The sequence below is a fragment of the Oncorhynchus tshawytscha genome, linkage group LG30, assembly GCF_018296145.1.
Source record: "Oncorhynchus tshawytscha isolate Ot180627B linkage group LG30, Otsh_v2.0, whole genome shotgun sequence".
NCBI classification, from domain to species: domain Eukaryota; kingdom Metazoa; phylum Chordata; class Actinopteri; order Salmoniformes; family Salmonidae; genus Oncorhynchus; species Oncorhynchus tshawytscha.
The window spans coordinates 12,581,334-12,592,922 of NC_056458.1; the positions used below are offsets into that span (position 1 = coordinate 12,581,334).

The following is an 11,589-nucleotide window of genomic DNA, read 5'->3' on the forward strand; positions in this document are numbered from 1 at the left end:
AGCTTTGCTGCCCCATCACCCTGAAACCCTTAGCAAAAACACTTACAACTAGATCACTTTATTCTGATTGATGAAAGGGGGACTGCTGACCACAGATTGCACATTTTTAAACATGCACTTTTAAGTTATCTTATGCACTTTGCACTGTTTTAGCGTACATTCTTTGTAATGTTTTATGTTGTGTCTCATGTGTAACTATATGCTGCTTACTTGGCCAGGCCACACTTGAAAAAGACATGTAGATGTTAATGGGACTTCTCTGATTGAATAAAGGATAAATAAATCAAATACAAATCTCGCAGTTTTTTCAACATGTTTTATTATACAGTGAATGGTCTTATATGCACTGTAGATCACATAAGCTTAGGTTTATCAGAACAATAAAATACATCATACGAGAGTTGATATTTCAAGAATATAGCAGCTGCTGGTGGCATATTTGACCATCAATGTTTAATCATTGGGACTTTCATGACACAAAATAAAGCATTTTGCACAATGGTTGTTCAATTCAGTGATCTGCATGAAGTCTTTCAACGTTAGACATCCTCATGAAAGTAAGTTCTACAATATAACTAATTCGGTTAAAAAATGCTACTACATTTCTTGTAGTATGTTCAGCAATTGATGATACAAAGCACTTACAATATTGTGCTTTTATCCTTATTTGGCAACTGTCTATTTGTGTTTTTACATTTCTTCAAAGTAAACACAATAATACAAACTAGCACAGTGAGGAACCACGACCATAATATAAATAGAATAAATACAAAAGTTTGGTTTGTTGCTTGAAAGATGTTCTCCATCTGAATCGAGAGGTTTCAAACAATGCTGATATTCAAACCCCTGAAGTACTGTAAATATATACGTAAACAGTTGACTGTTCTATGTCCACCTCAAACCATTGTCCATCGATTTTTTTTTGAAGGTTGACTTCATCTTAAAATACAAGTTATTTTCTATTAAATAAAGGGTTATACAACAGTTTTTTAAGTTTTCCTTTTGAAGGCAAACTGTCTAGGATTTGGCAAAACACAGAAATATACAGAGAAACCAAAAAATGTATGGAGAAATAAGCACAATTACCAAAGCCATCGTAAAAGCTTTTGGTCAAAAATAATTTTGATCTGATATGGAGACCGTATGAAAACAAAAGATCTGCTGAACGCTCATACAGTATTCACCATTATATGACTGCATTGGAGTCTAGACTGTTACTGTGTGTATCTTTAAATAAAACTGCCACATCAACACAGCAGTACAGGAACTTGGAGACAGGCAATAAATTAAATGCATATACATTTAATTAACGAATGAATAAATAAATAATATAAATTAAACAAGGATACATGCTCAGGACTTAATTTGCCTCCTAAGTCAATAGTTAACCTTGGCTTCATGATGTCTTGTGGGCTACCAGACAGTGCCTTCGCTCATCTCTGAGGAGGGGTGTGACAGTTGGTTGCTGTATCCGCTGCCGTTGAGGGACAGTGATGTGAAGGGTGTGCTGGGGCCACACATCTCACTGGAGATGCTGTGCATTGACCCAGGTCCGTTGGGCTCTGGGCTAGGTGAGTCCGCTGGATGGTGAGATATGATGTCATTGAAGCACTGCACCTCACTGGATGGGTGATGCCCAGCTAGGTGATGGTCCATGCCCCCTAAAGGGGTGCCAGCAGGGCCAGAGGAGAAGCCTAGGTCCCCTGGGGTCTGGGCCTGTGACGATGGGGGGCCTTGGGTGTAGTACTCAAAATTTCCTCCAGGCCCATAGTATTCACTCTGATAATCTGCAAAAATATACACCCGAATAATTATGAGAAATGCTTGTGTGGTGAAAATAAAACTATACCAAAATGTATTATACTGGTACAACGCCACTAGAATGTCATTTGAATTACAAAAAAGTAAAACTAATACATTTCCTGTAGTATATAATTTGACATAATAGTGACTTTCAGGATGGCAGTATTATAATAACTTAAAACAATGACAACTATTGCCTATAATCGAAAAAAAACGTATGTTAATTTTAAATGTAGCCTAATTCACACAGTATGCCTAAACCTATTGCCAAAAAATCGATAGAAAATGCATTAAAACACCTCTGAATAATGAATCATATTAGGAATTAAAATAAAGTGAAGGATTAACATAGATGCCTGTGAATGGCTCTCATAGTCAAAATTATAATCGGATCATCTTTAAACACAAAGTTATTTGGGTGGACCATGATCAATAAACAAGACCTTACCACCATAGTATGAGAAATGACCGTTGGGGATCAGCTCCCCGGGTTCGAGTCGGTCGACCAGAGTTCTCATTCTCCTTGGACCGCGGAAGAACGCGTGCCTTCTTGCACCCAGCACGCTTAACTGCTTCATGCGCCGCTCTTTAGACCGCCGGTTTTGGAACCATACCTGCACACCACAAATAACACGAAAAGAGATGATTGAAATGAAGTTTATACGCCGGGCAAATATTTTTATTTTTTGCATCAAAAATGTATGCAGCTGGTCTGATGACATGTTGTGAGATGCCATTTTAATAATCATGACGTGATTAGCCTATATAGATCTAGTATACCTATGTGGGTCCTTGGCTCACCTGTCACTGTTTAGTGACCTTTAACCCTCAGTTTATCTATCGTCTGTTTCGTGAATACCAGGGATTTAACTCAAATTACAGGCTACAGGTGAATTGATAGGATAGATTTACAGATGTGTTGTCAACCAATGGCCTATAGGGTTTTCAGTCACAATTACCACAACAATTGCAACATAATGATACCTAATGAATAGGCTAATTTCAAAATCAGAAAACAGAGTCATTTGCATTGATATGCATATAGATAGATGTCATAAAGCATTAAGACCGTCAGGAGAATGTGTGCATCTGCACCACTTTCGTGGTGACCAGTCTGCATATCTTGCCTTCTGCCATTATTGACGAAGGTGCCATTGTTAAAAATACTTTCTCATAGACGAATACGAATACTGAAAATAGACATCTATCTGATTTGACATGTGTTATAAACTAAAGGGAAATATACTCTTACCTGGATTACTCTCATGTTGAGCCCTGTCTCCTGCGCCAGCTGTTCTCGGATGTGCCGGGTGGGTTTTGGCGTGGCCGCGAAAGCAGCTTTGAGGACCTCCAGTTGCTTGGCTTTGATGGTGGTTCGCGGCCCACGTCGTTTCCCCCCTACGTTCTGCTCATCGTTTTCATTGCTGCCCACCTCTTTATCGGATAAATGTCCGATTTCCGAATCTTTACTATCATCCTGTGGGTCTTGGGAATCTGGAGATAGACTTGGGTCACTGCAAGTCGTGACTGTGAGATGAAAGAAAGACGAAATGAAATGATTTGAAATGTATTCCTATGTCTTTATACTCTTTAAAAAATAGACAAAAAATAAGCGTCAAGAATACAGTATCATTATTAGGATATTATTATTATTAATATTGTTATTGTTAGCATTAGGCAATAGGCATATTAGCCAACTACTTTTAGTCCTATTATTATTGATGGTGATGATAAACATTAATGAAGAAAACAATACATTATCATCCCTATAGACCTAATAATATTTTAGGTTTTATATTTTTCATTGTCATCAACAACATTGTTTAGATTTGTACTGTTTTAGGCCTATCAGGATGCTGTTATCATAATTATTTTCGAACTACATTTTTTATTTTTATAAATGGAATATAAAGCAATAGGAAAAATGAGAAAATAATGATTTACAAGAGGCTTCGGAAATATATAGAAATATAAACACGGGTTTGAGGTTCCTAATTGTGATGTGGTTCAAGTCATGTTATGTTCCATACCTGAGAGTAGGGTTGTGTCCTTTCCGTTGCTGTTGCTTAGATAATCCTCTTTACAAACAAATTTAAATTCATCTAGAATGTACATTTCCTCTCCGGTGGATAGCTGTTTGTTACACATCATACACGTGAAACAGTTCAGGTGAAACACTTTGCTCTTTGCCCTTCGAACCAAATCGTTGGGCGAGATCCCCTGGGCGCAACCTCCACACTTTGTGCCGAATCTCCTAAAAGAAAGAAAGCAAAAAAATAAATACCATCAGCGACTTAACATTGCAGGGCAGACAGAGTAGCAGCAAAGAGCTACAGAAAATATTCACATCAGATTACCAACTACGTGGCATCGTTATTGGCTAAATTATAGATGTTTACATAAATGACTTGCGTTTTTCATGACGCAAAATACCTGTATTTTCAGTATTTTTACGCTACAAATCTTCTTGATGAGATTCCAAGTGATTATAATGACATATCAATTTCTTATGCTTTATTTTAAACGTTGATCTGGAAATGACAGGCCACACTGATGTTGGGCCTGCCTGCAAGGTAACGAAAGCCAGCCGCTATATTCATTGTACGTGGGCCTATTTCACACAGATAACCAGTTATTCAACCACCGTAAATATAATATCCTAATTTAGTTTTTTAGGCTAAATAAATGGTTATAAATAAATATATATATATCTTATATTTAGACCTACGTGTTGTATAGCTATGATTACCTAAAACTATTATTCAAGAAAGGCCACACCGTTTATTATTAGGCTATTGAATGGAGATAGTTCAAACATTCATTAAAAAAATTAAAACCTGTCCATTATTGAAATACATCCTATTTAATGCTTGAAAATAACAAAGCCACACTTAATTGTTCAATTTTGCAATGTGGCCTATTTATGTAAATATATGTGTATTCAAATAGTTAACAAACGCGTGTGGACTGGAGGTCTGTGATTGCAGTGTGTGTTTTTTCAAGCTGATTTATTATTCAAATCCACTTATCACATTTTCACTAGAGTCTCAACAAACAAACGGGTGTGCGCCGACTGATTGAACTAAGGCGGGATACACTTCCGTCAAGAATCCTGGCATAATTCTCATCCCCGCTCGTCTGGCAGCCTTTCCTTGTAAACAAAGGACGATTTCCTTGAATCCGTCACAGAACATGGTGATATATGCTTATAATGTATCAGCTTTTGGTGGATCACCACACATAATCTGGGCATCCTGTCTCTGGTTGGTTAAATTTATGTCGCTCATGAGGATAGATTAAACTATCTCTAAATTGACTCTAAGCATGTAACCATGTAGCAAAAACATAATCTTGCAATAGAATTTAGAAATTTAAAACTTGTGTTTTACATCATCTGTTGTTCATTTGCAGAGTTCTGCTTAATTGGTACCCATTAGAGGCAAAAGCTATTCCTCACAGTATTGAAAGCCATGCGCCCAGGTGTGCTTACCTAAAAAAGTCGTTTTTGCAGTACAGTCTCCCTTCCCGTGAAAAACATTTTTCTGTCAAATTGCATTTACAGTCACAGCACTGCACGCACTTAATGTGCCATGGTCTGTCCAGAACATTGAGTAGAAACCTGTCCAGAATAGGTCTTTCGCAGCCGGCACAGTGAACCATGTTTGGATAATTCCAGCAATTCCCAGGTTGAACGGCTTCCCTGTTTGTCCCAAATCAAAGCGATGTGTCTCCTTGGTTGCTTTGTTGATTTGGAAAATTACCTGCTCTAATCCACTCCTTCGACAATCCAGAGTATGCAGCTCATCCAGACGAATCTCTTAACAATGAGTTAGCATCATCATATCCTGTGAGCTCAAATATGATTGCATTCCTCTCGCATGCACAGGACAACCATAGGCTATACAAAATAGTATCAATAAAAACAAAAACGAACAAATCATTTAACAAAGTGAATACATTTCACAAGCAAGAATGCAAACTTGAGAGCAACAAGGCCGCCCCTTGTCCATCAAGGTGAGCCGAGAGGGGCGATCGTAGGCTAATATGATTCAGTGAATCTGAACAGGCATCATGCCACTACAATTACGCACGAATACATAACTGCAACACAGCCAATGATTACTGCCAAAGCAGAAAGCTACAACAAATATGATAAAATCTGTTAAATTTCTTTTAAATTCTGTAATATTCCTTCGATTCTTCGAGTATAATGCACTCTTTAGTCCAAGCTTCAGTAATATGCGTGCCTCTGAAAGCGCAAGAACTAGCCTTTATCCGAGCCTCCTGACGTCATGTTGAAACAACACCTATCAGCAGCTTGCTATTGGAGTGGCAATTACTGTGCCCTCTAAACTCTGCCGTACGGACCCACTAATAGGGAACAGAGGACTATTGCCCCATATCTTTGAAACGGTCGTATTACGGTCGTATTATTTTAGAAAAGCAATTTTCCCTCGATAAAGCAAGCATATAGCCTATTCCAGGTCGAAGCGCAGCTAGGGTCTCCGGATAAGATACATTTAATAAGGTACAGTAGTATTTCATGAAAACAACTGCTTTTCTTGTAGCTTAAAGTCATTTTGGCAGAGGAAACGAAGTTCGTTTTCGCCTAAAATTATTTGTAAATATCACTTAGAAGTCTATCATTATGGATAGGCCTATATAGTTTGTTTTCACGCCTTTAGAGAGGAAAGAAAGTGAATAACGCGGACGCACTAAAGTTCACAGATCGATTAATAAAACGGATATGTATATCTGACACAGAGATATTTAGATTGATCAATTAGAAACATACGAATAAACACCCGAAATATGTGACAGACTTCTCACTTGTCTTTGAAAGGAAACCAACCCACCTCAAATGTGGCAAAAGGACAAGGCAAAACGAGAGGTAGACTACTTTGTGTTGTCAGACTTGGATGATAATTACATTTTATCATTACCAAAGTGGGCTATTAAACCCCACATTAAGAATTAGTTTGTGTGACACTAAAAACTCACAAATAGTTTTTTAAAAATTAATTGTCTTCATTTATGTTTCATTATATGGCTCTTAAATTCAAACACTATCTGAACGTTTTTCACAGAATAAACCAATTTCAACCTCCAGAAATGAGCATGATCGTTGATGACTGTATTTTGATGTCTTCAACATGTAGAGTAGCCTTTATTTTGTCTAACTAGATATGAATAACATAATTGTTATAACCTTGCTATCGACTACAACACATTGTTAATTATTATAGTCAATTGGGGATATTATTTATTCACTATTTAGGTCTACTCTGTTTACATTTTATTTGCGTGCATTGTTTTCCAAAATGTCTCTTTATTATACTGCATTAAAGCAACATAGCGAAAGAGTAGCCTATAGGCCTGCCGCCTGAGAATAAAACTGTGGCGCCGTGACAGAAATGACAAATCATCATGACTTCATCCTCTGCAGATGAGGGGAGGGAAGGGCTCTGGAAAGTCTGAACACGAGCTTTATAGATTAATGTTTCCCTGCGCTTATTCTACATTTCTGGTGAAAGAGAAGGATCAATAATGATTATAATATAATGTCTAGCGATAGGCGCTCCCTGAAAGATATTATCGCGCAGTGGGCAATGCACTTGGGACAGTCTGCTGGGCTGGGAACCGGGAGATAGCGGATTTTCATGCCCAGACTCCCACCGGCCACAGCCCTGCGCGCTCCTGATATCTGTTGCCCAGGGAAATGTATAAACAATCAACCATGTGGACGACTGGAATTGTTGTGATATCGTCCCATTCAGACTGAAATATAAATCCAGGTCTATTCTTGTAGGCCTAGCTACTCATATTTTGTATTTATTTGTATAAGCTAGTGTACGTGAGCAGCCTTTATACATTTGTAGGCTATGGTAGGCTATAATAATGAATTAACTGGATCAAATAGCCTACAACCTTTAGTGTAGTCTGCGCTAAAAGGTACGCAGTTTATCATAAGATTTAAAAAACATCAGGTATGAAAACAAGCTGTAAGTAATGATCTTTTGCATGAAAATATTAATTAAATCCGCGAGAAAAATATATGTTTGCATTTGCATTGAGTCTTCAGAACAAAAATAGTGGCACAAGAGAACTTGATTGAGTGGAGTAGATTATGGGGGGCTCGCGCATGAGAATCACCACCTATTCCATTCTCCTTCAGAACCTTGTGTGTGTGAAAGTACAGACCTTGTCGAAGATAGAGCCACTACCGGTGGACGGGCTTAATGTTATAGCCCATAGATCAGGAGAGAGGCGACGCTTTATTTTCGCCAGGAGAGAGATAGTTCACCACCGCCTTGCGGTTTTATGTTGGGGATGTGTCAAGCAGATGAAAAGAATGGCTAATGCATAAGCAAAACTCGGTGGTCCCTGCACTGCGCGCATTGAGATAGGGTCTGGTGAGGATTTAGGGTCGGTGCGAGGCCCATGCATTTTGAACTCAAGGATGTAAATTGATAGTGTAATTCACACATACGCATGCACACGCACACACACACACACACACACACACACACACACACACACACACACACACACACACACACACACACACACACACACACACACACACACACACACACACACACACACACACACCATAAGTAAAAAACCTCAAACATAAATAGAACAGGACTAATTCTGTTCACACATTCAGCAGTAAATATTCAATAGTCTTACATTGTAAATATTGTTTTTCAGCTGAAATGATTTATGGGACTCTGGAAAAGTATTATTCTTGCAGTCTCAGGTTAACTCAGCACTAATAATAGAACTGTATTTTTTCTTATTTTTGGACCAATCAATTCCACACGCACAGGGTCTATTCAAATGGCTGTGGCTGTAGCTGATGGATGGCTGAGTGCTGAAGTCTACCTTCTGTATCCTACACCCAGAGGCTGTGAGAACCTGCAAATCACCCAAACCCCACAGTACACTGGGGCCCCATCATTTCAAACACATTGCTGTTCCCCTGGTTACGATATATTTGAATAGATGCATGTGAGATGCAAGCAGAGAAAAGGCCTGTGCACTTGAGAGAAATGAGCGTCGGCTGATGGGAAAGACCTGGCTGTCAGACCTGCTTCAAGTACCAAAACACAATATGCAATGCATGCAGTTCTTATATCAAATGTGATATTATTCATAAACATATGAAGATCTTATTCCCAGAAAGGATCTGTTGATGAACACCTACTGTCAAAAATAACAGGCTGAATTTGAACTTTATACTAAGATTTACATTTAGGCTACCAAGATGTTCAATTCCAGAATTCACCCCTCTCCACCGAACTGAAAGACGCCCAATAATCCCACACAACCCCCCTCTTCATCCCCCTAGAATCCTAATGTTACCCTCCTTTGACCCTGTAGAATCTCTCTGTGTCACAGTGGGTTACTGTTACTAGTAATACTCAGAATCTTCCCCACACTGAGCGAAGCCTTCTATCCTGACTTATACCACTCTGATCATTCTATTTCACAAGGGGATTTCTCTACTATATCCAGCAGAGTTACTGAGAATTCCTCCTCACCTCTGTTCTTACCTTTCACCTCTGTTCTCTGTCACACTACTATCTATCCCTGACAATGTTACTGTAATGACCAATGCTGGTGGGAGGGAGTGTTTGATACAGTGTGATCTGGTCTTGTAAAGGACGTATTTGCTAGCCACAATGTATTTGCTAGCCACAATGTATTTGCTAGCCACAATTCAAGTGGCCTTTCCCATGAATAATCCAATATTCAATTATCCATTCTGCTGAGGTTGCTGTAGTGTTGTCTAACTCCACACAAAGAATCCACAAGGCAGTATACACGGTGTGAACCTATCAGCAATCCCGATTGACTCTCTAACATTTCAAATGCAACGTGCACCAATATGAGAGACCTCTCGATGACAGAAATCTGTTCCAACAAGTCAATGGAAAGTTTGCGGATTGAAAATGATTTGCTTGGTGGTATTGGGTGCTGCTGTGCTGTGGGGCTGGGAGTCTCCAGCTGGGTTTGTGTTCGTCCCTCTGTGGGAGAGAGCGGGGTGTTGATTGGAAGCCTGGCTCAGTATACTGGCCCCCAGCACCACTCCAACACACAAGAGGTCTGAACAGCTCTGGAATCAGGCAGGGTGCACACTGTTTGTTTTGGAGTCAGAAAGCATCTCATTAGTGCATGTTAATTGCAGCTAATTGGCTCTAACGAGACGAACAGACAACCCGGTGGGATCATTCATACAAATAATTTGTAGAAAACAAAATTAATTACTAGATGCTAATTAAAGCCAATTAACACTGATTAAGCAATGCTGGTTACGATATGGGGAAATGATAGATAAAAACAGTAAATAGAAAAAATCTGGAAATAAACAGCATAAAATAACAGCAACATATTAACACGTCTAGGGCTCACGAACCCTCTGAAGTAAGTTGATCTTCACCTGCATGTACAGCCCTTCACCCGCTGTTGTTGATCTAACAAACAACGCAATAACTCATGTTGCTCTCTCAGCTGATTAATCGGAGACTCTCCTATATTGTCAAGCTCACACTTCGCCAGAGCTGGATCCGCTAATCAACCACCACTCTGTTCTGAAATTCATAATGGCTTCACTGTAAACACCGCAAAACTAAGGGCCTCACCTCAAACGATGGAGAGTGATGTGGAGAGAGAGAGTGAGATTGTATGTTCACACTTGTTGCAGAAACAGGGCTGGGTGAAAGAGCAGATGGTTTTGTCTTTGTTGTGGCCCTTTGTTAATGGTGATTGTCGTGGTAGCAGGAATCCCATGGCAACTGGCTCTCAGATATGGGTTTGTGGCTCAGCTGCCCTGCTAGTCCCAAAGAGGTGACAAATAAAGGTTTGGAACACTTAATAAAACCAAGACAAGCCAATCATATTGCGTGTATAACATGTATTCATAGAGGTAGTTAGTTCTATGAACATGAGATAGCTGTCAGGCTCTACTGAGACAGGATTTGAAATCCGCATCACCTCTTTCTGGACAGCTCATTAGTGTATCCTACACTATATATACAGTACATACAGTACATACACTATATATACAGTACATACAGTACATACACTATATATACAGTACATACAGTACATACAGTACATACACTATATATACAGTACATACAGTATCCTACACTGTATATACAGTACATACAGTACAAATACAGTACATACAGTACATACACTATATATACATTACATACAGTACTTACACTATATATACAGTACACACAGTATCCTACACTATATATACAGTACATATAGTACATACACTATATATACAGTATATACAGTATCCTCCACTATATATATACAAAGTATGTGGAAAGCCCTTCAAATTAGTGGATTCGGCTATTTCAGCCACACCCGTTGCTTACTGGTGTTTAAAATTGAGCACGTAGCCATGCAATCTCCATAGACAAACATTGGTAGTATTGGTAGAGCTCAGTGACTTTCAACGTGGCACCATCATTGGATGCCACCTTTCCAACAAGTCAGTTCGTCAAATTTCTGCCCTGCTAGGGCTGCTCCTGTCAACTGTAAGTGATGTTATTCTGAAGTGGAAACATCTAGGAGAAACAACAGCTCAGCCGTGAAGTGGGAGGCCACACAAGCTCACAGAGCGGGACAGCTGAGTGCTGAAGTGCGTAGCGGGTAAAAAATCACTACCAAGTTCTAAACTGCCCCCGGAAGCAACGTCAGAACAAGAACTTTGTCGGAAGCTTCATGAAATGGGTTTCCATGGTCAAGCAGCCGTACACA

At 39.2% G+C, this 11,589-nt stretch overlaps 1 protein-coding gene across 1 annotated transcript; it reads right to left on the bottom strand.

Moving 5' to 3' along the window:
• Window positions 1-337: 337 nt before the first annotated feature.
• LOC112251731 (LIM/homeobox protein Lhx1-like) lies at window positions 338-6,021 on the bottom strand. The gene is made up of 5 exons (XM_024422684.2): window positions 5,294-6,021; window positions 3,834-4,057; window positions 3,056-3,330; window positions 2,252-2,417; window positions 338-1,787 (listed from the first exon to the last, which is right to left on the bottom strand). The coding sequence occupies exons 1-5, from the start codon at window positions 5,461-5,463 to the stop codon at window positions 1,414-1,416; spliced, it is 1,209 nt and encodes a 402-aa protein (XP_024278452.1). The 5' UTR covers window positions 5,464-6,021; the 3' UTR covers window positions 338-1,413.
• Window positions 6,022-11,589: the final 5,568 nt, after the last annotated feature.